Below are 27,397 nucleotides of genomic sequence, written 5' to 3'. Positions count from 1 at the left end.
CCACTAAACCATTAAGCTGAGCATGATTACCCTTGAAATATTTAGTCCCATGTTTCAATAGTTAACCACTTCCTTACAGGGCAGTTACACCCCCTTCCTGCCCAGGCCAATTTTCAGCTTTTTATGCTGTTGCATTCTGAATGACAATTGCGCGGTCATGCAACCCTGTACCTAACACAAATTTATGACATTTTTTCACACAAATAGTGCTTTCTTTTAGTGGTATTTGATCACTGCAAGGTTTTTTTTTTTGTTTTTTTTTTATTGGCTAAAAGAAGACCTAAATGTTTGACCCCTAAAAAAATGTGTTTTTGTTTATGTAATAAAATTTGGCAAATCAATATGCTTTTTGTTGCACTGACGAGCATTGATGAGGCTGCACTGGCCCCATTTAATGCAGAGAGACCAGCGTGCCCCCATTCAATGCAGAGAGATCAGTGTGCCCCATTCAATGCAGAGAGATCAGCGTGCCCCCTTCAATGCAGAGAGACCAGCGTGCCCCCTTCAATGCAGGGAGATCAGCGTGCCCCCTTCAATGCAGAGAGATCAGCGCGCCCCCTTCATTGCAGAGAGATCAGCATGCCCCCTTTCAATGCAGAGAGACCAGCGTGCCCCCTTTCAATGCAGAGAGACCAGCGTGCCCCCTTCAATGCAGAGAGATCAGCGTGCCCCCTTCAATGCAGAGAGATCAGTGCGCCCCCTTCAATGCAGAGAGATCAGCGTGCCCCCTTTCAATGCAGAGAGATCAGCATGCCCCCTTTCAATGCAGAGAGACCAGCGTGCCCCCTTTCAATGCAGAGAGACCAGTGTGCCCCCTTCAATGCAGAGAGATCAGTGTGCCCCCATTCAATGCAGAGAGACCATCGTGCCCCCATTCAATGCAAAGAGATCAGTGTGCCCCCTTCAATGCAGAGAGATCAGCGTGCCCCCTTACAATGCAGAGAGATCAGCATGCCCCCATTCAATGCAGAGAGATCAGCGTGCCCCCATTCAATGCAGAGATTAGCGGGCCCCCATTCAATGCAGAGAGATCAGCGTGCCCTCATTCAATGCAGAGAGATCAGCGTTCTCCCATTCAATGCAGAGAGACCAGCGTGCCCCCTTCAATGCAGAGAGATCCGTGTGCTCCCTTCAATGCAGAGAGACCAGCGTTCCCCCGTTCAGTGCAGAGAGATCAGCGTGCCCCCTTCAATGCAGAGAGACCAGCATGCCCCCTTCAATGCAGAGAGATCAGCGTGCCCCCATTCAATGCAGAATGACCAGCGTGCCCCCTTCAATGCAGAGAGATCAGCGTGCCCCCTTTCATTGCAGAGAGACCAGCGTGCCCCCTTCAATGCAGAGAGATCAGCGTGCCCCCTTCAATGCAGAGAGATCAGTGTGTCCCCATTTAATGCAGAGAGACCAGCGTGCCCCCATTCAATGCAGAGAGATCAGTGTGCCCCATTCAATGCAGAGAGATCAGCGTGCTCCCATTCAATGCAGAGAGATCAGCGTGCCCCCTTCAATGCAGAGAGACCAGCTTGCCCCCTTCAATGCAGAGAGATCTGCGTGCCCCCTTCAATGCAGAGAGATCAGCATGCCCCCATTCAATGCAGAATGATCAGCATGCCCCCTTCAATGCAGAGAGACCAGCGTGCCACCTTCAATGCAGGGAGATCAGCGTGCCCCCTTCAATGCAGAGAGATCAGCGCGCCCCCTTCATTGCAGAGAGATCAGCGTGCCCCCTTTCAATGCAGAGAGATCAGCGTGCCCCCTTTCAATGCAGAGAGATCAGCGTGCCCCCTTTCAATGCAGAGAGATCAGCGTGCCCCCTTCAATGCAGAGAGATCAGTGTGCCCCCATTCAATGCAGAGAGACCAGCGTGCCGTGCCCCCTTCAATGCAGAGACCAGTCAGTGCACTTACCTGCAGCGGCGGCGGCGTCTCCTCGAGTCCTCCCGCTTCCTCCTTTTCATTCGCTATTGTCACACAAATGGGTGGTGCTCTGCGCCCCGGGTCCACACTTTTCTGAAGCCTACTAGAGCCTCTGGCTCTAATTAGGTGATTCAGGAAAAAAAAATGATACATCCCGGCCAGTCGGCCTGGTTAGGGACCCTGGCGAGCCACATGCGGCCCGCGGGCCGTAGTTTGAGGACCCCTGGTCTAAGCTGTAGATACAAAAAACTTTGGATTAAATCTACATAAAACCTGCCAGACAGCACAGGTACATCTGAACTCCAAACATAGAAAAGACAGCGCAGATTTGGGTGTTGAATTACTTGTAAAGTGCTCAAAGTGCTAAATGTTAATGATTAGTGCATATATAAATAAATACCAAATAAAATCTTAAATCAACAAGAAAATATGCAAGTAAATATAAATAAATAAATAAATAAATATGGAAATCTCTTAACGTATATATTAAAAGTCCAAATCACCACCTAATATATAGTGCAATTAATATAAATAGAACGAATAAATGACATATAAAAGTCCAATATCAAAAAAACCAAAGGTGCAATAGCCAGCAAGTGGCAAGTGAAAGTCTTTTGATTGTAAAAACAACCCGAAAAGGTGCTCAAGTGCTGGAAATGAATGCATGCGACAATGGTGCGATGGTGGTGATCCTCTCCCCTAGGTAGTTGACACTTACTGGACAGTGTGGACCCTTAAACCATACAGCGTAAGGGTCTCACAGGCATGGTCCGGCATATAATCCGGGTGAAGTACTGTGGATGGAACTGGCTGTCAATGCGGGTTCACTGTACAATCTCACCAGATGGTCCCCATATAGAAAGGAAAGGAAGAATCCCAAATAGCGTAATATTGCTTAAAAATTGAATTTATTGGTCTCAACAAAAGAATAAAACTCACATTTTAGGTGATTAAAACAGGCACTGTACGAAACGGTAGATCTTCTGAGATGACGGTGCGCAGCGGGGCTTGGCTCCGGCGTGCGTTCCACCGCTACCGGAAGTGACGTTTGCAAGGGGCTCGTAGCCGGAATTTGCGTTGACGCGTTTCGCCTCCCACTGGGCGTTATCAAAGACGTATTTCTGGCTACAGGATGGGTCATCTTTTTTATACCCCTCCTTGTTAAATCTAATTGTACACTTCCTATTTCCTGTTGGGTGTACCTGACCTCATGTACACCCAAAACAGGAAATCGTCACGAGTACTGTTTGCATACGGCTTACTAAAAACAAATAGACTTCCGCATAGAAACAAATAGTTTAGGATATGACTTCATTCAACTTAACATCTATATTTGGAAATGAGTATTCCACCCGGAAGCACATACAGTGGGTACGGAAAGTATTCAGACCCCCTTAAATTTTTCACTCTTTGTTATATTGCAGCCATTTGCTAAAATCATTTAAGTTCATTCTTCTTCCTCATGAATGTACACAATGCACCCCATACTGACAGAAAAACACAGAATTGTTGACATTGTTGCAGATTTAATAAAAAAGAAAAACTGAAATATCACATGGTCCTAAGTATTCAGACCCTTTGCTGTGACACTCATATATTTAACTCAGGTGCTTTCCATTTCTTCTGATCATCCTTGAGATGGTTCTACACCTTCATTTGAGTCCAGCTGTGTTTGATTATACTGATTGGACTTGATTAGGAAAGCCACACACCTGTCTATATAAGACCTTCTAGATCACAATGCACGTCAGAGCAAATGAGAATCATGAGGTCAAAGGAACTGCCTGAAGAGCTCAGAGACAGAATTGTGGCAAGGCACAGATCTGGCCAAGGTTACAAAAAGATTTCTGCTGCACTTATGGTTCCTAAGAGCACAGTGGCCTCCATAATCCTCAAATGAAAGACGTTTGGGACGACCAGAACCCTTCCTAGAGCTGGCCGTCCGGCCAAACTGAGCTATCGGGGGAGAAGAGCCTTGGTGAGAGAGTTAAAGAAGAACCCAAATATCACTGTGGCTGAGCACCAGAGATGCAGTCAGGAGATGGGAGAAAGTTGTAGAAAGTCAACCATCACTGCAGCCCTCCACCAGTCGGGGCTTTATGGCAGAGTGGCCCGACGGAAGCCTCTCCTCAGTGTAAGACACATGAAAGCCCGCATGGAGTTTGCTAAAAAAACACCTGAAGGACTCCAAGATGGTGAGAAATAAGATTCTCTGGTCTGATGAGACCAAAATAGAACTTTTTGGCCTTAATTCTAAGCGGTATGTGTGGAGAAAACCAGGCACTGCTCATCACCTGTCCAATACAGTCCCAACAGTGAAGCATGGTGGTGGCAGCATCATGCTGTGGGGGTGTTTTTCAGCTGCAGGGACGGAAGACTGGTTGCAATCGAGGGAAAGATGAATGCAGCCAAGTACAGGGATATCCTGGACAAAAACCTTCTCCAGAGTGCTCTGGACCTCAGACTGGGCCGAAGGTTTACCATCCAACAAGACAATGACCCTAAGCACACAGCTAAAATAACGAAGGAGTGGCTTCACAACAACTCCGTGACTGTTCTTGAATGGCCCAGCCAGAGCCCTGACTTAAACCCAATTGAGCATCTCTGGAGAGACCTAAAAATGGCTGTCCACCAACGTTTACCATCCAACCTGACAGAACTGGAGAGGATCTGCAAGGAGGAATGGCAGAGGATCCCTAAATCCAGGTGTGAAATACTTGTTGCATCTTTCCCAAAAAGACTCCTGGCTGTATTAGATCAAAAGGGGGCTTCTACTAAATACTGAGCAAAGGGTCTGAATACTTAGGACCATGTGATATTTCAGTTTTTCTTTTTTAATAAATCTGCAACAATGTCAACAATTCTGTTTTTCTGTCAGTATGGGGTGCTATGTGTACATTCATGAGGAAGAAGAATGAACTTAAATGATTTTAGCAAATGGCTACAATATAACAAAGAGTGAAAAATTTAAGGGGGTCTGAATACTTTCCGTACCCACTGTATAAACATTATGTGACACAGATGCCATAATGAATGTTGAAAATATATAGGAGCAAACGGGGACATAATCCTCCACCCCCCGACAGGGCAGAGTTATAGGTAATTAAACATAAAAATTGAAAAAATAGTAATAATTGGATATTTGGAAAGGGGCAATATTGAATATATATAATTAGGGTGGGCTCTCTGAAGTGGAATGCCCATCTCCATTTATCATATAAAAATACATGGGTACATGGAATGACTACAGCAAATACTAGAGGTGGATAAATATCTGCTAGGAAATAACGGAAAAAATAGAATATTGTTTATAAATAGTATGTGAATAAAATACAATTTAATATTAAAAATATTCAAAAATGATCATTATCATTTAAATTTAGAAATCCTTTGAAAGGTAAATGTGCAAGGGGATCCAAAGGACACTATGGGCTATGGCTGGATCCCTATGTGAACAAAAGTGTGTAAGGATATCAAAATGACAAATCCCAAAAAGGTGGAACAAGTAGCGAATATATATAAAAATATGTATACAAATATGTATAAAAATAACAGTAGAAGGAATCCAAACATTTAAAATGTAAAAATTCCCAAACTAAAATTTCAATATTAAAAATTTTTAAATCCCTACCAATTGGATAAAAAGCAATTCAGATCAAAATCTTTGTTTATCCCATAAGGCTGGAGGGTCTTTAGAGAGTATATCCATCTCCCCTCATTTCGTGAAATACCCTGGGTTAAATTACCCCCTCTCCAGTTGGATACCACCTTATCAATCCCGCAAAATTTTATTCTGGTGGGGTCACTATTGTGGACCAGTCGAAAGTGGTTGGAGAGGCTATGTTTTTTAAAACCATTTTTAATGTTGGTTACATGTTCTCTTAGCCGAACCCCTAGTGGGCGAGTGGTGCGGCCCACATACTGGAGTTTGCAAGAACACTCCAATAAGTAGGTTACATGTGTTGTATTACATGTTATAAATTTATCAATTTCAAAAGTTCTACCATTGCTGGTAGATCTGAATTGTGTTGTTTTTCTAACCCTATTTTTAGAGGTTTTGCACATAACACACCTACCACAAGAATAGAACCCTACCAAATCCAGGAATGTCCCTGGAGGTTTAGGAGGATTGACTACATTCTTGGCAAGCCTATGTCTTAGGGTGGTGGGTTTGGTGTAAATAAAGTGCGGTTTTTTAGGCAATATTTTTTCAAAAATAGTGTCTTTTTGCAATACATGCCAATGCTTGTTGAATATTTTCTCTAAATCTCTATATTGACGGGAAAAACCGGTCATAAAGGCAGTTCCATATGTGTTGTTCTTATTCTTGGTCCTGGTTTTAATCATCTCCTTCCTGTCAAGTTGGCGTACTTCTTCTTTGGTGTTTAATAAAGATTGCAAGCTGTATCCTTTTTCTTCGAATCTTCTAATGATTATGTCAGCTTGTTTGTTGTAATCATTTTCATCATTACAATTCCGTCTAATTCTAATCAGTTGGCTTTTAGGTACCGCATTCAGCCATCTGGGGTGGTGGGAGCTATGTTTTGGGATATACCCATTTCGGTCCACTTCTTTGAAGTAGGTCCTGGTGCATAGCTTTTCATTATTCTTATAAATAGTTAGGTCGAGGAAGTTAATAGTTTCTTTATTCCAAGTGTCGGAAAAGGAGATAGAATACTCATTGATTCTGATCTCATCCATGAACTCCTGGAAGGATTCAGGACTCCCCTCCCACACAATTAAGATGTCATCTATATAGCGTTTATATAGACGTAATTGCGGTCTATCCTTGCTGTAGATGACCTCTTCCTCCCATTTGCTAAGAAATATGTTCGCTACTGATGGGGCGTATTTAGCGCCCATGGCTACGCCTTTTTTTTGTCTGTAGTAGCTGCCACTATGCCAAAAAATAATTCTCGCTCATGGCCAATTCAAGGGCTTGCAGAAGGAAATCGGTTTGTTCCTCAGACATCTCGGATCTATTCAGGGCCCATCTTACTGCCTCCAATGCATGTGATTGATGTATGTTAGTATATAGAGAATCAACATCCACACTTGCCAAAATCTGTTGCGGATTAGTGTCAATCTGTTCCAATACTTGTATAACCTCCTTGCTGTCTTGCAGGTATGCCGGAAAGGTTTTTGCCAGGGGTTGTAAAAAACAATCCAAATATTCCCCTAGTCTACTAAATACGGACTCGATTCCTCTGACGATTGGTCGCCCTGGGGGTTTTTCTTTGTTCTTATGGACCTTGGGAATCTGATAGATGACAGGTATTCGAGGTGCACTTGGGACTAAGTATTTTGCTTCTTTTTTAGTGATAAGCTCATCATGTAACGCCCTCTTGATCATTCTCTTCAATTTAGCTTTATTTTTGTTGGTTGGGTTTCCTTTAAGTTTCTCATAGGTTTCCTGGTCTCCCACCAACCTATTGAGTTCATCAAGGTAGTCTTGTTTGTTAAGAATGACCAGACCTCCCCCTTTGTCAGCGGGTCTGATTACCACATTCTTTTTGCTCTCTAACTTTTTGATTCCAAGGTCTATGTCTACTTGCTTCTTCCCAGCTTTTGTATTGAGTAGTTCAATCTCTTGTTCTACTAGGGTTTTAAAAACCTCAGTAAATTCGGGATTCTTAGTTTTAGGATTAAAAATGGACTTGTTCCTTAATTCCGTATATTTGTATCTTCCATTGTTCACTTGTTTAAAATCTCCTTTGTTAAAAAAATGTTTCTTAATATTAATTTTCCGTAAAAACTTTTGCAGATCTATAAAAACTTCAAATTTATTTAATTGTTTGTTTGGAGCAAACTTAAGGCTTAGTTCTAAAACCTTGAGTTCCTCCTCAGTGAATGTGGCATCACTCAGGTTAAAGATCCCTAGGCCTAATGCTCCCTTTTTCTTTTTCCTGCGACCTCCTCTGCATCCTCTTGTTCTCCGTTTCTTTTCTCTGTATCCCTGTTCGGTACTGGCGTATATTGCCATGGGGTCCACTCTTCCTCTCGCGGTGGATTCCGGGTCTGCCCACCTCTCCCCCGAGGTTGGGTCTGCCCTCTCCCTCTCGTTGGGGGCCCCCCTTGGCCCCTCTGGGGAAAACCCCCCCGGGGTTGATTATAATTCCAGGGTGGTGGGTTATACTGTTGATAGTATCCTTGGTTGGGCGGTCCATGTTGTTTGCCTCTTCCTCTCCCTCTCCCCCTGGGGTTACCATATTGATGTTGGGGGGGGGAAAACCTCCCTGATTACCATAATAGTAACCACCATTGTCTCCATATTGGGGGGGTGGAGGCTCATGTCTGAGGGCATCAAATCTGTTGTGAACAGGTACTCTATATTGCGGGGTACTTAGCTGTCGTTCTCTGTAGTGAGATGTTTCTGGATAGGGAGTGTCATTTGGGTATCTCCCAAAATGTGGGGTAGTAAAAACATCATCACTACTAGAACTACTATCTCTAGTAGTTCTTGGGACAGTCTGCCCCCTAGGTGCAGGTGTTTGTTGGGGAGGTGAACTCATCTCCACCAAAGATGTCCTGGAGGTTTCAGGGGGTGTAGCTGGATCAGCTTGCCATTTATATACTTTTTTGGTGAGGTAGTCATTGGTGTCCCTATTGAATTTTTTTATTTTTTTGTTTTGGGTGTCCCTATCTACTTTCCCTATAAAATTCTGAAGAAGTTTCATTTTATCTTTGTATTCCCCTGTTTCTTCGAAAGGGGTCATGGTCTCTTTGAGACCTTTCACCTTCTCCTCCAATGTTTTGAGCTTTTTCTCTTTTCTAGAGACTATAAGTTGTAGCAATTTCCTTTCAGAATGGTTAAAAAACCCATACCACTCATCTTCTAAATCTTTACCCAGCATGCCGTCGTTGGGGGACACTTCCAACCTAAGTCTCCTTGGTGTCATCCCCTCTTTCATGTATTTTTTGTGGGTGAAGATGTCCCACCATGTTCTGACCTGCTTGTCTAGAGTGTTTCTGAGCTGTCTAAAGTGTTGTGTCAGGTCACTGTTTGTGGTGGTTTTTGAAAAGAGTTCATCAGCATAAATTTTTCTTGCTCTTATAAAAGAGAAAACCTCCATTGCTGCAGCAGGCGCTCAGTAGAAACTGAGAGAATATAGTAAAAAAGAAAATTAATGCTGCGCTATGGTGATAAGTGAAGTAAATCCAAAAGTGCTGCTGTGCATAAAAATCAAAATGATTTTAAAAGTGCAAATATAGAAAAGACAGCGCAGATTTGGGTGTTGAATTACTTGTAAAGTGCTCAAAGTGCTAAATGTTAATGATTAGTGCATATATAAATAAATACCACATAAAATCATAAATCAACAAGAAAATATGCAAGTAAATATAAATAAATAAATATGGAAATCTCTTAACGTATTTTATTCACATACTATTTATAAACAATATTCTATTTTTTCTGTTATTTCCTAGCAGATATTTATCCACCTCTAGTATTTGCTGTAGTCATTCCATGTACCCATGTATTTTTATATGATAAATGGAGATGGGAATTCCACTTCAGAGAGCCCACCCTAATTATATATATTCAATATTGCCCCTTTCCAAATATCCAATTATTACAATTTTTTCAATTTTTATGTTTAATTACCTATAACTCTGCCCTGTCGGGGGGTGGAGGATTATGTCCCCGTTTGCTCCTATATATTTTCAACATTCATTATGGCATCTGTGTCACATAATGTTTATATGTGCTTCCGGGTGGAATACTCATTTCCAAATATAGATGTTAAGTTGAATGAAGTCATATCCTAAACTATTTGTTTCTATGCGGAAGTCTATTTGTTTTTAGTAAGCCGTATGCAAACAGTACTCGTGACGATTTCCTGTTTTGGGTGTATATGAGGTCAGGTACACCCAACAGGAAATAGGAAGTGTACAATTAGATTTAACAAGGAGGGGTATAAAAAAGATGACCCATCCTGTAGCCGGAAATACGTCTTTTATAACGCCCAGTAGGAGGCGAAACGCGTCAACGCAATTTCCGGCTACGAGCCCCTTGCAAACGTCACTTCCGGTAGCGGTGGAACGCACGCCGGAGCCAAGCCCCGCTGCGCACCGTCATCTCAGAAGATCTACCGTTTCGTACAGTGCCTGTTTTAATCACCTAAAATGTGAGTTTTATTCTTTTGTTGAGACCAATAAATTCCATTTTTAAGCATTATTACGCTATTTGGGTTTCTTCCTTTCCTTTCTATATGGGGACCATCTGGTGAGATTGTACAGTGAACCCGCATTGACAGCCAGTTCCATCCACAGTACTTCACCCGGATTATATGCCGGACCATGCCTGTGAGACCCTTACGCTGTATGGTTTAAGGGTCCACACTGTCCGGTAAGTGTCAACTACCTAGGGGAGAGGATCACCACGATCGCACCATTGTCGCATGCATTCATTTCCAGCACTTGAGCACCTTTTCGGGTTGTTTTTACAATCAAAAGACTTTCACTTGCCACTTGCTGGCTATTGCACCTTTGGTTTTTTTGATATTGGACTTTTATATGTCATTTATTCGTTCTATTTATATTAATTGCACTATATATTAGGTGGTGATTTGCACTTTTAATATATACGTTAAGAGATTTCCATATTTATTTATTTATTTATTTATATTTACTTGCATATTTTCTTGTTGATTTAAGATTTTATGTGGTATTTATTTATATATGCACTAATCATTAACATTTAGCACTTTGAGCACTTTACAAGTAATTCAACACCCAAATCTGCGCTGTCTTTTCTATATTTGCACTTTTAAAATCATTTTGATTTTTATGCACAGCAGCACTTTTGGATTTACTTCACTTATCACCATAGCGCAGCATTAATTTTCTTTTTTACTATATTCTCTCAGTTTCTACTGAGCGCCTGCTGCAGCAATGGAGGTTTTCTCTTTTATAAGAGCAAGAAAAATTTATGCTGATGAACTCTTTTCAAAAACCACCACAAACAGTGACCTGACACAACACTTTAGACAGCTCAGAAACACTCTAGACAAGCAGGTCAGAACATGGTGGGACATCTTCACCCACAAAAAATACATGAAAGAGGGGATGACACCAAGGAGACTTAGGTTGGAAGTGTCCCCCAACGACGGCATGCTGGGTAAAGATTTAGAAGATGAGTGGTATGGGTTTTTTAACCATTCTGAAAGGAAATTGCTACAACTTATAGTCTCTAGAAAAGAGAAAAAGCTCAAAACATTGGAGGAGAAGGTGAAAGGTCTCAAAGAGACCATGACCCCTTTCGAAGAAACAGGGGAATACAAAGATAAAATGAAACTTCTTCAGAATTTTATAGGGAAAGTAGATAGGGACACCCAAAACAAAAAAATAAAAAAATTCAATAGGGACACCAATGACTACCTCACCAAAAAAGTATATAAATGGCAAGCTGATCCAGCTACACCCCCTGAAACCTCCAGGACATCTTTGGTGGAGATGAGTTCACCTCCCCAACAAACACCTGCACCTAGGGGGCAGACTGTCCCAAGAACTACTAGAGATAGTAGTTCTAGTAGTGATGATGTTTTTACTACCCCACATTTTGGGAGATACCCAAATGACACTCCCTATCCAGAAACATCTCACTACAGAGAACGACAGCTAAGTACCCCGCAATATAGAGTACCTGTTCACAACAGATTTGATGCCCTCAGACATGAGCCTCCACCCCCCCAATATGGAGACAATGGTGGTTACTATTATGGTAATCAGGGAGGTTTTCTCCCCCAACATCAATATGGTAACCCCAGGGGGAGAGGGAGAGGAAGAGGAAGAGGAAGAGGCAAACAACATGGACAGCCCAACCAAGGATACTATCAACAGTATAACCCACCACCCTGGAATTATAATCAACCCCAGAGGGGCCAAGGGGGGCCCCCAACGAGAGGGAGAGGGCAGACCCAACCTCGAGGGAGAGGTGGGCAGACCCGGAATCCACCGCGAGAGGAAGAGTGGACCCCATGGCAATATACGCCAGTACCGAACAGGGATACAGAGAAAAGAAACAGAGAACAAGAGGATGCAGAGGAGGTCGCAGGAAAAAGAAAAAGGGAGCATTAGGCCTAGGGATCTTTAACCTGAGTGATGCCACATTCACTGAGGAGGAACTCAAGGTTTTAGAACTAGGCCTTAAGTTTGCTCCAAACAAACAATTAAATAAATTTGAAGTTTTTATAGATCTGCAAACGTTTTTACGGAAAATTAATATTAAGAAACATTTTTTTAACAAAGGAGATTTTAAACAAGTGAACAATGGAAGATACAAATATACGGAATTAAGGAACAAGTCCATTTTTAATCCTAAAACTAAGAATCACGAATTTAGTGAGGTTTTTAAAACCCTAGTAGAACAAGAGATTGAACTACTCAATACAAAACCTGGGAAAAAGCAAGTAGACATAGACCTTGGAATCAAAAAGTTAGAGAGCAAAAAGAATGTGGTAATCAGACCCGCTGACAAAGGGGGAGGTCTGGTCATTCTTAACAAACAAGACTACCTTGATGAACTCAATAGGTTGGTGGGAGACCAGAAAACCTATGAGAAAATTAAAGGAAACCCAACCAACAAAAATAAAGCTAAATTGAAGAGAATGATCAAGAGGGCGTTACATGATGAGCTTATCACTAAAAAAGAAGCAAAATACTTAGTCCCAAGTGCACCTCGAATACCTGTCATCTATCAGATTCCCAAGGTCCATAAGAACAAAGAAAATCCCCCAGGGCGACCAATCGTCAGTGGAATTGAGTCCATATTTAGTAGACTAGGGGAATATTTGGATTGTTTTTTACAACCCCTGGCAAAAACCTTTCCGGCATACCTGCAAGACAGCAAGGAGGTTATACAAGTATTGGAACAGATTGACACTAATCCACAACAGATTTTGGCAAGTGTGGATGTTGATTCTCTATATACCAACATACATCAATCACATGCATTGGAGGCAGTAAGATGGGCCCTGAATAGATCCAAGATGTCTGAGGAACAAACCGATTTCCTTCTGCAAGCCCTTGAATTGGCCATGAGCGAGAATTATTTTTGGCATAGTGGCAGCTACTACAGACAAAAAAAGGCGTAGCCATGGGTGCTAAATGCGCCCCATCAGTAGCGAACATCTTTCTTAGCAAATGGGAGGAAGAGGTCATCTACAGCAAGGATAGACCGCAATTACGTCTATATAAACGCTATATAGATGACATCTTAATTGTGTGGGAGGGGAGTCCTTCCAGGAGTTCATGGATGAGATCAGAACCAATGAGTATTCTATCTCCTTTTCCGACACTTGGAATAAAGAAACTATTAACTTCCTCGACCTAACTATTTATAAGAATAATGAAAAGCTATGCACCAGGACCTACTTCAAAGAAGTGGACCGAAATGGGTATATCCCAAAACATAGCTGCCACCACCCCAGATGGCTGAATGCGGTACCTAAAAGCCAACTGATTAGAATTCGACGGAATTGTAATGATGAAAATGATTACAACAAACAAGCTGACATAATCATTAGAAGATTCGAAGAAAAAGGATACAGCTTGCAATCTTTATTAAACACCAAAGAAGAAGTACGCCAACTTGACAGGAAGGAGATGATTAAAACCAGGACCAAGAATTAGAACAACACATATGGAACTGCCTTTATGACCGGTTTTTCCCGTCAATATAGAGATTTAGAGAAAATAATCAACAAGCATTGGCATGTATTTGTAACGTTCATGCGTTTTTGTTAATGGATGGATTTTCAGCTGCAGAATTATGACACTCAGTAGCCTTGTAGAGATACTGTTGAATAAACCTATCCAACTCTCAGGACTTCATCACGGTGTACAGCCTGTTATGCAATATACATATACTCAATCAGATGTTTTAGTGGAGGGATAGAACATATGAGAATGTATAGATGAGAGACAGGTTGTATGGTGATTACTAGGAGTAATATTAGGAGAGTTGCAGGTGATGGTAAAGCAAATAAGTTCTGATGTCTAGTATAGTGCAGATGGTAAGAGGACACAGATGGAGTATACTTAGACAGAGTAACCTAGTGCAAGGATAGTTGAAGGCAGTCCCAAGAGCTAACAGTCTATGCAGATGGTATGGAATAGATAGATAGATAGTCCTGGTAATTGCATTAGATGACAGTAGGAGATTGGTTAGTAAGGAATCCCCTGTGGGGTACTTATCACTTAGATAAGTTAGTAGTAACAATGTCCATAGATAGAGAGGTGATCCCGTAGCGAGATACGGATCAGCGGCGAGGTTCCGGCGTCAGTTCAGCAAAGGAAATGTCAGCAGCTCCGACTTCACAGGAGAAGGTGCGGTGAACATGTGGTTTGAACGAGCGATGAGTGAGAGAAAGCCGGCGATTGAAATAGCCACTCATAGCGGCGCTCGGCAATGATGTCATCCGGTCTTAAAGGTATATGCGTCTCTTGTTACACAAGATGGGACGCAATTAGCAAAGGAGAAATATGGAACAAGGGTACCAGAGGTACCAGAACATTACAGTACCCCCCCCCTTAAGGCCGGCTCCGGAAGGCCTCTAGAACTGTTTTTTCTGGATATTTCGAGTGGAAATTGCGAATCAGTCTAGGGGCATGTATATCGGAGGTATCCAGCCAGGTGTCATCTTGGGGCCCATAGTTCTTCCATCGTACAAGATACTGGAGTCTTCTTCTATTGAAACGGGAATCCAAAATTTCTTTTATCTCAAATTCTTCTCCACCTTCCACTTGTACAGGAGGTGGAGGTGAGATAGTAGGCCTTATTCCTTGGTTAGGAACATGGGGCTTCAGTAGAGACACATGGAAGATAGGATGTATCTTGAGGTCTGCTGGTAATGTGAGTTGTACTGCAGCTTTTCCAATAAGCTTCTCTATTGCGAAAGGTCCCAGAAATAGAGGTCCAAGTTTTTTACTAGGGATTTTTAATCTCAGATTTTTTGTAGAAAGCCAAACAAGATCCCCAATGGCATATTGGGGAGAGGGTTTCCTACGGAGGTCGTAGTACCTCTTTTGTTGGCTATGAGCATGTGATATGGTATTGTTGAGTAATCCCAGAGAATCCTTTATCTGGGCAAGATAATCAGATGCCACTGGATTACTTGATGGCAAGATACGTGGTGGAAGGAGTGTGGGATGAAACCCGTAATTTAGGTAAAATGGACTTTGTTTAGTAGTGCTATGAGTCGCGTTGTTATAGGCGAATTCCGCCAGCGGGAGGAGATCTGCCCAATCGTCCTGTAGATACGAAGTATAGCAATGCAGATACTGTTCAATGCACTGGTTAACTCTCTCTGTCTGTCCGTTGGTCTGAGGGTGGTATGGAGAAGTAATTTTACGCTCTATTCGTAGTATCTGACATAGAGCTAGCCAAAACTTTGAGATGAATTGTGAACCACGGTCAGACAGTAGTGTTTTTGGAATACCATGTAACTTAAAGACATGTTTCACAAGTAATTCCGCTGTTTGTTTGGACGAAGGTAGTCTTCGGATAGGAGTAAAATGTGCCATCTTTGTCAGATGGTCCACTGATACCAAGATGGTGTTGAATCCTTTGGAAGGTGGTAGTTCCACTATGAAGTCTAAGGATACCACTTCCCACGGAACCTGGGGTATCGGTAAACTACAAAGTAACCCCGATGGTTTCGTGTTGTCGATTTTAGACCTTGCACAGATATCACAAGATGAAACAAACTTTTTTACGGTTGTCTTCATGTCTGGCCACCAAAACTGCCTAGTAAGTAGATTTAAAGTTTTAGTCATACCCATATGTCCTGCCATAGGTACATCATGCGACAATTCCAAGATCTTGGTTCGCATAGTAGGGGGTATGTATAATTTATCGTTGTAATAGAGGAAGCCTTCTGCGTCAGTAGTTAGTTGTGGTGGAGGTGAGTCCAGTCCTATGCTGTGCAAAATCTCTTCCTTCAGGGAGCGAATGACACCGATAATACGTTCAAGTGGTATTATAGGAACTGAGGGAACCTCGGTAGAATCCTTCTCGGCTAGTCGTGAAAGTGCATCCGCTTTTTTATTTTTGTCTGCGGGCGTATAAGTCACTAAAAAATTAAACCTCAGAAAGAATAACGACCACCGAACCTGCCGGTGGGAAAGAGTTCTATTAGTCTGAAGGTATTGAAGGTTTTTGTGATCAGTATATATCAGGATTGGCAATTGAGTGCCCTCAAGTAGATGTCGCCAATTCTCTAATGCCAGTTTTATGGCTAATAACTCCTTCTCTCCTACTGGGTAGTTCACCTCGGGGCTGCTTAATGACTTTGAGAAGAAAGCAACTGGGTGAAGAGGTGAGGTGTTTGTTGGTCATTGTGAGAGAACTGCTCCTTCTGCCATATTTGACGCGTCTACCTCCAAGATGTATTGAAGGGATGGGTCTGGATGGCATAGTATGGGGGCAGTAGTGAAGCTTGATTTCAGCAGACAGAATGCTCCATCTGCTTCTTTTGACCAATTAAATGGTTTCTTTGTGCTTGTGAGTTGTGTGAGAGGTTTCACAATCGCAGAGAAGTTCTTAATGAATTTCCTATAGTAGTTAGAGAATCCTAGGAACCTTTGCAATGCTTTGTGAGTGGTTGGCACAGGCCAATCTAGAATGCAGGATATTTTGCTCATGTCCATCTTGATTCCATTTTTTGATATAATATATCCTAGGAATAGTACTTCCTCTTTATGAAACAAACATTTTTTTGATTTAACATATAAGTTATGTGCAAGTAGTCTTGACAACACAAGTCTCACATGTTTTATGTGCTCAGGTAAGGAATGAGAATAGATAAGTATATCGTCCAAATATACTACAACACAAATGTCAAGCAAGTCTCTGAATATCTCATTTATAAACCGTTGGAAGGCTGCGGGAGCATTACATAGCCCAAATGGCATTACAAGGTACTCAAACAGTCCGTATCTGGTTCTGAATGCCGTCTTCCATTCATCCCCTTTACGGATTCGAATTAAATTGTATGCCCCTTTTAGGTCCAATTTTGAAAAGAGAGAAGCTCCACGCACCTGTTCGATAAGTTCAGGAATAAGAGGTAAAGGATAACGATCCTTTATTGTAATGGCATTTAATTGTCTGAAATCAATGATAGGCCTAAGGCTAGAATCCTTATTGCGGACAAAGAAGAGTCCAGCAGCAGTGGAGGGAGTAGAAGGTCGGATGAATCCTTTTGCCAAGTTCTCATCCAGATACTCCTTAAGATGAGAGAGTTCATCCTGTGAGAGAGGATAAACATGTCCGAAGGGCAACTTGCTATTAGGGAGTAGATCGATACAACAATCATAGTCCCTATGAGGAGGTAGCATTTGAGCGTTTTTTTCAAGGAAAACCTCCGATAAGTCCTGATAACACTTGGGTATATTGTCATCCGGCACTACAGACAGGATCCTATCATATGTGGGGAGATTACACGTCGTTTCACAATAGTGAGAAGAGAACGCTAGCGTTCTTGTTTTCCAATCGATGATTGGTTGATGTATGTGTAACCAGGGAAGTCCCAAAATGATTGGGAAATGTGGTGATGTTAACACATCAAAGGTGGTGGTCTCCACATGAGACTCGTCAGCAGTTACAAGGAGTGCCTGTGTCTGACTGGTGATAGGACCAGAGGATAGGGGGGTACCGTTAATAAAACTAACGGAGACAGGTTTGGGTTTTGAAACAATAGGTATTTTATTAAGGGAGACAAAACAAATGTCAATGTAGTTTCCACAAGATCCTGTGTCGATCATAGCCTTGGTGGTGATCCTAATTTGGTCCCACTGCAATGTTAAATGAACAAAAAGATAAGGATTAGAAAAGGAAGTTGTGAGTCCGCCTAGCAAGACATTTGAACACTCACCCTCTTTTCTGCGGACAAGGGGACAGCCGCTTATCAAATTATTCGGGGATGCGCAGTACATGCAAAGATGTTCGGTCTTCCTTCTGGCACGTTCAGAAAGGGTCAGAGGTGGGCGTATCATTCCTACCTCCATAGGAGTAGGGTCAGCGGGCAACATCCGAGAAGGACTGGAAAATGGTGAGCCCATCTTCTCAGCCTTTCTTTCTCGTAGTCGTCTGTCAATATTGATACTGGTCTGTATCAGTCCCTCCAGAGTGCCAGGTAAATCCGCTCGGGCGAGCTCGTCTTTAACGGCCTCAGATAGGCCGAGTCTAAACTGCGTTCTCAAAGATGTGTCGTTCCACCCTGAATCAGGGGACCATCTTTTAAAATTTGCCACGAAATCTTCAACGGGTCTCCTTCCTTGTTTCAAGGCCCGTAACTGGGTATCAGCGGTACTCTGCTTATTGGGGTCTTCATATAAACTAGCGAGTTGTGCTAGGAATAGAGGGTAAGAATTAAGGAGTGGATCATCCTTTTCAAAGAGAGCGTCTGCCCAGGCCCGGGGTTCACCCGTTAAATAGGAGATGATGGTACAAACTTTAATTTGGTCAGTGGTGTAGGTTAGAGGTTTTAACAAAAAAAGTAAACGACATGCGTTTTTAAATTCACGAAATTTGCTCCGATCACCAGAAAACACTAGAGGAGGGTTTATCTTAGGCTCACGGGGCTGAGTAGCAGAAAGCTGTGTGAGACGGCCAACCTGCTGTCTCAAGGTCTGATTTTCGTTTTGTACCTCTGTAAGCGCAAGGATCAATGCATCTACTTGCTGTTTTAATTGTAGTACATGAGTGGGTAATTCTGCTGAATCCATATTTTTTTTAAGGCTCGTTCAATCTGTAACGTTCATGCGTTTTTGTTAATGCATGGATTTTCAGCTGCAGAATTATCACACTCAGTAGCCTTGTAGAGATACTGTTGAATAAACCTATCCAACTCTCAGGACTTCATCACGGTGTACAGCCTGTTATGCAATATACATATACTTAATCAGATGTTTTAGTGGAGGGATAGAACATATGAGAATGTATAGATGAGAGACAGGTTGTATGGTGATTACTAGGAGTAATATTAGGAGAGTTGCAGGTGATGGTAAAGCAGATAGGTTCTGATGTCTAGTATAGTGCAGATGGTAAGAGGACACAGATGGAGTATACTTAGACAGAGTAACCTAGTGCAAGGATAGTTGAAGGCAGTCCCAAGAGTTAACAGTCTATGCAGATGGTATGGAATAGATAGATAGATAGTCCTGGTAATTGCAGTAGATGACAGTAGGAGATTGGTTAGTAAGGAATCCCCTGTGGGGTACTTATCACTTAGATAGGTTAGTAGTAACAATGTCCATAGATAGAGAGGTGATCCCGTAGCGAGATACGGATCAGCGGCGGGGTTCCGGCGTCAGTTCAGCAAAGGAAATGTCAGCAGCTCCGACTTCACAGGACAAGGTGCGGTGAACATGTGGTTTGAACGAGCGATGAGTGAGAGAAAGCCGGCGATTGAAATAGCCGCTCATAGCGGCGCTCGGCAATGATGTCATCCGGTCTTAAAGGTATATGCGTCTCTTGTTACACAAGATGGGACGCAATTAGAAAAGGAGAAATATGGAACAAGGGTACCAGAGGTACCAGAACATTACAGTATTGCAAAAAGACACTATTTTTGAAAAAATATTGCCTAAAATACCGCACTTTATTTACACCAAACCCACCACCCGAAGACATAGGCTTGCCAAGAATGTAGTCAATCCTCCTAAACCTCCAGGGACATTCCTGGATTTGGTAGGGTTCTATTCTTGTGGTAGGTGTGTTATGTGCAAAACCTCTAAAAATAGGGTTAGAAAAACAACACAATTCAGATCTACCAGCAATGGTAGAACTTTTGAAATTGATAAATTTATAACATGTAATACAACACATGTAACCTACTTATTGGAGTGTTCTTGCAAACTCCAGTATGTGGGCCGCACCACTCGCCTACTAGGGGTTTGGCTAAGAGAACATGTAACCAACATTAAAAATGGTTTTTAAAAACATAGCCTCTCCAACCACTTTCGACTGGTCCACAATAGTGACCCCACCAGAATAAAATTTTGCGGGATTGATAAGGTGGTATCCAACTGGAGAGGGGGTAATTTAACCCAGGGTATTTCACGAAATGAGGGGAGATGGATATACTCTCTAAAGACCCTCCAGCCTTATGGGATAAACAAAGATTTTGATCTGAATTGCTTTTTATCCAATTGGTAGGGATTTAAAAAATTTTTATATTGAAATTTTAGTTTGGGAATTTTTACATTTTAAATGTTTGGATTCCTTCTACTGTTATTTTTATACATATTTGTATACATATTTTTATATATATTCGCTACTTGTTCCACCTTTTTGGGATTTGTCATTTTGACATCCTTACACACTTTTGTTCACATAGGGATCCAGCCATAGCCCATAGTGTCCTTTGGATCCCCTTGCACATTTACCTTTCAAAGGATTTCTAAATTTAAATGATAATGATCATTTTTGAATATTTTTAATATTAAATTGTATTTTATTCACATACTATTTATAAACAATATTCTATTTTTTCCGTTATTTCCTAGCAGATATTTATCCACCTCTAGTATTTGCTGTAGTCATTCCATGTACCCATGTATTTTTATATGATAAATGGAGATGGGCATTCCACTTCAGAGAGCCCACCCTAATTATATATATTCAATATTGCCCCTTTCCAAATATCCAATTATTACTATTTTTTCAATTTTTATTATGTCCCCGTTTGCTCCTATATATTTTCAACATTCATTATGGCATCTGTGTCACATAATGTTTATATGTGCTTGCGGGTGGAATACTCATTTCCAAATATAGATGTTAAGTTGAATGAAGTTATATGCTAAACTATTTGTTTCTATGCGGAAGTCTATTTGTTTTTAGTAAGCCGTATGCAAACAGTACTCGTGACGATTTCCTGTTTTGGGTGTACATGAGGTCAGGTACACCCAACAGGAAATAGGAAGTGTACAATTAGATTTAACAAGGAGGGGTATAAAAAAGATGACCCATCCTGTAGCCGGAAATACGTCTTTGATAACGCCCAGTGGGAGGCGAAACGCGTAGACGCAATTTCCGGCTACGAGCCCCTTGCAAACGTCACTTCCGGTAGCGGTGGAACGCACGCCGGAGCCAAGCCCCGCTGCGCACCGTCATTTTAGAAGATCTACCGTTTCGTACAGTGCCTGTTTTAATCACCTAAAATGTGAGTTTTATTCTTTTGTTGAGACCAATAAATTCAATTTTTAAGCAATATTACGCTATTTGGGATTCTTCCTTTCCTTTCTATATGGGGACCATCTGGTGAGATTGTACAGTGAACCCGCATTGACAGCCAGTTCCATCCACAGTACTTCACCCGGATTATATGCCGGACCATGCCTGTGAGACCCTTACGCTGTATGGTTTAAGGGTCCACACTGTCCGGTAAGTGTCAACTACCTAGGGGAGAGGATCACCACCATCGCACCATTGTCGCATGCATTCATTTCCAGCACTTGAGCACCTTTTCGGGTTGTTTTTACAATCAAAAGACTTTCACTTGCCACTTGCTGGCTATTGCACCTTTGGTTTTTTTGATATTGGACTTTTATATGTCATTTATTCGTTCTATTTATATTAATTGCACTATATATTAGGTGGTGATTTGCACTTTTAATATATACGTTAAGAGATTTCCATATTTATTTATTTATTTATTTATTTATATTTACTTGCATATTTTCTTGTTGATTTAAGATTTTATGTGGTATTTATTTATATATGCACTAATCATTAACATTTAGCACTTTGAGCACTTTACAAGTAATTCAACACCCAAATCTGCGCTGTCTTTTCTATATTTGCACTTTTAAAATCATTTTGATTTTTATGCACAGCAGCACTTTTGGATTTACTTCACTTATCACCATAGCGCAGCATTAATTTTCTTTTTTACTACATCTGAACTCCAGCACTTTTAAAACCTTGTCAAAGACCCCACCCCTCCAGTTTCCTGATAGCACAAAAAAAGGAGGTGCTGCAACCCAAGAAGATTACCTCTTTTACCTCCACTCCTGTAAGCATGTTTCTAGTGTGAGACTCAAAGCATTTTACAAAGTAATATTATCTGAGTGTGTGTTTTGCTTTCTTTATTTCTCTCTCTTAAAATCGATGAGCATTGCCGTCAAAGGTTTTCATTAATTTCAAACCTTGAGCTACAGAAACTGTTAAGTGTAATTGCAAACTAAAAGTATTCAATAAATATTTAATGTACGACATATAATATTTAATAATGCAATACCTGCATACTTTGTGTTTCTCTTTCTCTCCACAGACTATAGAATTTGATGAAGGTGCTGGTGCAGTTCTTCGTATTCAACCTCTAAGAACGCCGAGAGATGAAAATGTATATGAATGTGTTGCCCATAACAGTAAAGGTGAAGCTACAGTTAGTGCTAAACTCACAGTCCTAAGAGGTAAACAACCATACCAATTAAAATTGTTTGTCCCCTTACAAACATCTACTGTTTATAAAAGATTAGCATTTTGAGTAATAAAAATAGGGAATAATTTAGGTTGAGTAATTTGTTTATCTGAAAAGTCCAGTGCCAAGCACTTTCTCCTCCTTGTACTAGAAAAACACTTTATACAGCATTTTTGGATTTTCTTTTTATGTCATAGTTTAAACAAATTGTCTCCTTCTAAATGGAATCTATTAGAAGGCTGGAGGTATGCTTTTGGGTGACCAGAGTACATTAATAATAATATTAATAACAGCTATTATTATAACATTATACATCATTTCTCCCAACTGAGATATTTTTGTACTTCTTTCAGCATTATTTGACTCCTTATCCTCTGCTGTTTCTCCCCAAATCCTATTTTAAAAGCCTATAGTTTATACAGTTGTGCTCCTGGCTTTACATACATCTGGAAGAATTTGTAAAATGTTACTATGTATTACTACATTGATTGTGTGTGGGCCATCTATCAACACAATTCATGCATACATAGATCACAACTTTTTTATAAAACATAGACACGGGAATACATTCCAGAAAACCCCTATATACTTTACTGGTAACAACTTTCCATATATGTAATGAAAATGAAACCACCAATAGCTTTCACTGGTAAAAAAAAAAACATTTTTTTCTAACGCTCATTAACAGACGCAGTTCTCTCTGATTTCCTATCAGTAGGGTAATACTGCCCCCTACAGGAGTAGAACACTAGGCAGAAAAAAGTTCTGGCTACGCCTATGGGCAGTCCTGGAGGGTACACCCTCTCTCTTTCTACATAGGATGCCAGTTTTTATCTGCCTAGTCAGGAGTAAGGACCTAGTTCCTTGCTGGGATCTTTGGTCCTAGCATAGAAGTAATTTTTTTATATGTAGATTTTTTTTAGCTAGTCTTTTTTTCCCCGGATTGTTTTTCCTGTTAGATCTTCTAGCAATTATGCCGGGCTGGGCGACAGACTGGATCCCCATATCCAGTGGTCACCCCAGTCTGGTCATCGTGCGCGTGTAGGACTTAGCTCCGCGCTGGATCAGGCCACGACATAGTCCCACTGGATGGGGACTGTCCCTGCGAGTTAAATATCTTGCCAGGACGCACACGACAGGATCTAGGCTGATGTTGCAGAGTTCCTATTTGGCCGATAGTCCCCCTACTCTGGTGACGGGGGGGGTCCTGTCATGAGATGGCGCCCGCCTGTGTTCCCGGTATGGTGAGTAAACATCCCGTCCACCCCTTCCCTGGCGGATTTTGGGGTGAACGCGGGCCCTCTTTCTGGGTTGGTGGGAACGTCACACTCCAGGGTTCCCTCTGTCCTATTGTGACCCCCCTCCTCTCCACCACCCCCCTACCCGCCTTACCCTCCCCCCTTCCACGTGGGGGACTGTTTGGGCCTACCTGAGGCAGGGGCCGGGGGAGTGCGCCGTCCGCGGCGCTCGACCGATCCTGCAGGGGGGCCCTTGGTGGAGTCTTCTGCTGTGGGGGTCCCCCTGTGGGCCCCAATTGCCGCACGGGCCGCCATTTTGTTGTAGCCTCTGTCTGCTTCTATGGAAGTGGCCATCTTTGTACACCCATTTTCGGCCATTTTGCAGTAGATTTTTTGCAATGGAGGCCGGTGGTGGGAGTGCCTGGAGGACAGTGTATCATGAGGGTGGTCTCTCCTTCTGTGTGGGGGTCTGTTAGCGCACGCCTTACTTCCGAGGGGATGCTGTAGTGATCTGAGGCCGCTTTTACAAAAAAAGAATGTAATTTTTTTTATTCTTTTTAAAAGTTGCTGGCGGGTTCCTCAGGTTCAGTATGGACCCTGCAGGCCATTTGTTCCCACCTGACCCCCTCACGGAGGCCGCAGGGCCTCCCGGATCTCCACTGTCCGTCGATGCCTTTTCAGGAGTTTGCCCGGGTGAAGGTGGTAGGTGCGCTAAGACTGTTCTCCACCTATCTCTGCCTCATCTGATGTCTCGGAGTCTGAGTCTGGCTCAGCCGTCCCAGACCTGGGCCCTCCCTGCCGGGTCTGTTACCTCCCACCCTGTTTCCTCGGATGATGAGGATGGCATTTCTACCTCCCCTGCTGCGACAGGCACTGGTGGATGCACTGACTGTTTTCGGTGCGTGACACCCTGCGATTTGGGAGTCGCAGCGGCGGCTGCACCTGGGGTGCAGGTGGCATCTGGCACTCACATGCCATCTGGAGCTGCTCTTTTTGCTGGCTGCTCATGTAGGAGGGGACCATATTTAGACGTTCCCCTGGGGTGTCTAAGCAGCCGTTAGATGTTGCCCTTTTGGGGAGTCTCTGGTACAGAGGACTGTTCCGCCTTTGGTGGACGTACGGTCTCTAGATGAATCGGACTACCATTGTTCCAGTGGAGGAATCCCCGTTCTGTAAGGACTTGGGGGATAGGATGGCGCGGGCTGTGGCCTGCAATCTGTACTCCCTGGCGTAGTCTGCACTGGGAACAGTATTTATGTTTTCCCTTGCCACGCAGACTCTGCCTGATGGGCGGAGTTCCACCGCCGTGACTTGGTGTGGGGCATGTCCCTCTTGCCCTGGGGGAGCTGTTGGACCAGCTGGCGCAGGGGCTGCAATTTGTTTGGGATTCCGCGCTGGTCGAGGCTCCCTCATATGGGTCACCTTGTCGTTTTCGGCAGTGGTTATCCAGCGTCTACTTGACCGTAGTGTTGGTCTGCAGATCAAACTTCTACGACGATCTTAATGGATCTCCCTGTTTAGGGGGATCGCCTGTTTGGCACTGCCCTGGATGACATTATATAAGGGTCTCACGGGGGGAAGAGTGTTTTCTTCCACAGACTAACAAGGGTAAGGGCCTTTGTCGCAGTCGGGGTTCTTCCCTTTCGGCTCACAAACAGTTTCTTCGACCCTCAGGGACGGTCGATGTGGCAAAGTCCTTCCAGACTTCCGCGTGTAGTTCCAAACGACCCTGGTCTGGAGAACATGAGATCGGTTTATTCCAGACCTGCGGACTAGGCCTACACGGCCTGAAGGTGCTTCCTCACCCATCTAGGGAGTGGGGGGAGGTCCTTGCAGGTCGAGGACCTGCGGCTGGCCCGGATCCCAGGCTGCTGGGTTCAGGAGGTCATGCGGTCCAGTTGCAAGATCGAGTCCCGATCCGTTTATTTCCGGTAAGGTTTTTTCCTTCCAATGTACGGCTGCCCCGGATCGCTTACTGGGGCTCTGTGGGGCAGTTCAGGCTCTGGTTCAACAAGCTGGACCAACTGGTCCTTTGATGCTTCCGTGCAAATCAAAAATTCAAGTTGGTATCCGTTCCGGCGGCGTTGGCTTCCCTGCATCAGGGGGATTCCTGGCCTCCATAGACATCAAGCTGCCTACCTTCACATCCTGTTATGTTCGGGATATCTACGGGTTCTCCGTTTTTTGCCATGGGGAAGGATCTCTATCGGTTTGTGGTGTTGCCCTTGGGTCTCACTTATGCTACTAGGATCTTCACAAAGGTGTGGCTCCGGTCCTGTCGCTGTTGCGGCAGCAGGGCGGATCCGTGCGGTGATTCCTGGCAGATCTGCTTCTCCGTGTGGAGTCTCCTACGGTGGTGACAAATGGATTTGGAAGTCACCACGAGAACTCTGGAGGAGTTCAGGTGGGTTCTGAACTTTCAGAAGTCATCCATGGTCCCTTCCATGAGACTGGACTATCTGGGCCTGAATTTGGACTCTCCCCCAGTCAGGGTGTTTTCTCCCTCCGGGGAAAAGACTCTTGAAACTTCAGACTGCGGTTCATGTCCCGCACATGGTCGTCCCTTCGGACCTGTATGTGAATTCTGGGACTGATGGTGCCGTCTTTCAAGACGGTCCCTTTCGCTCAATCCTTCTCGGGGATCCCCCAGAAGGCGATCCTTCTCGAATGAGACAAGAATCCAAACGCTCTGGACTTTCGGATTTGGCTGAGCTGGCTGACCAGGTAGTCTTGAGCTGGAATCCTCCCTCCTCTTTTTCCTCAACACCTATCACTGCGGATGCAAGCCTGTCTTGTTGGGAAGGAGTCCTCGGCAGGTTCTCTGCTTCGGGAGTATGGTTCCTGGAGGATCCAGGTTACCGATCAATGTCCTGGGGCTGAGAGCGATCTGGCTTTGCCTGGTTCACTGGATCAGGCACCTGCAGCTGCCCGGTGCACGTTCAATCGACTACGCAATGACCGTGGCTTATGTCATTCACCAAGGGGGCACCGAGGGTGTCCTTGCGGCCTTGGATGTGTCAATTCTTCATTGGGCAGTGCGCCTTGTTCCAGCTCTTCAGCTGTTTCCTTTTCAGGTGTGGAAATCTTGGCAGGCGGATTGCCTCAGTCGACAGGCCTTAAATGCAGGGAAATAGTCCCTTCATCCAGAGGTGTTTCTGCAGTTGTGCCTTCGTTTGGGGGCAATCCAGACCTGTTGGCATCACATCTACAGGATAGTGCTACGGTTTGTGGCCCGCTCCCGGGACCTTCTGGCGGGTGCACCATGGGTTCTGTCATGGGCAAGAACTTGAATGATGCCGTGGAGTTTAGCATGGTCACCTGCGCACGGCTGCCGCCGGCATGGTCACCTGCGCGGCTGACGCCGGCATGGTCATGTGTGCGTGCTCACGGATGGGCCAAGGTCAGTCTCAGCTGCGGTCTGCCTTTCCTCCTCCCAAGTTGCTGCCAAGAATTTTTCGCAGTATCGAGGTGGAAGGGATTCCGGTCTTTCTCGTGGCTCCGAACGGGCCTTGCCAAGCTTGGTACGCCGGCCTGGTCAGGCTGGCCGCAGACGCTCCTTGGAGAATTCCTCTCAAGGAGGAGTTATTGTCTCCGGGGCTCATCTCCCGGTCGACTTTGCGGTCGCTGACTTTGCCAACTTGGCTGTTGAATGCCAGGTGCTGAAGGATGGGGGTTTGGCTGCTTCAGTGATTCCCACCCTGCTTGAAGACAGTCGTATATTGTGTGGGCTCCCCCTCGCTCTTAAGTACTGTGAAGGGTCGGGTTTCAGTTTTAGTAAATTTCTTCCGAAGGCCTGCCTGTGCCCTGGTGCGTCACT

The 27,397-nt window shown here is 43.5% G+C and overlaps 1 protein-coding gene across 12 annotated transcripts in view; it reads left to right on the top strand.

Moving 5' to 3' along the window:
* Positions 1–27,397, top strand: part of PTPRS (protein tyrosine phosphatase receptor type S) — a 540,344-nt gene that overhangs the window by 65,176 nt on the left and 447,771 nt on the right. For all 12 annotated transcript variants that reach the window (XM_082243959.1, XM_082243967.1, XM_082243958.1 and 9 more), the window contains exon 3: positions 22,193–22,334. In XM_082243959.1, the coding sequence (XP_082100085.1) occupies positions 22,193–22,334 (142 nt within the window). The remainder of the gene's footprint in view (positions 1–22,192; positions 22,335–27,397) is intronic.

Source organism: Pelophylax lessonae (assembly GCF_965119305.1).
Source record: "Pelophylax lessonae genome assembly, chromosome: 1".
In the NCBI taxonomy this organism is placed as follows: Eukaryota; Metazoa; Chordata; class Amphibia; order Anura; family Ranidae; genus Pelophylax; species Pelophylax lessonae.
The sequence above is the reverse complement of the archived record's forward strand: the minus strand, read 5'-3'. Positions and strand labels throughout refer to the sequence as shown.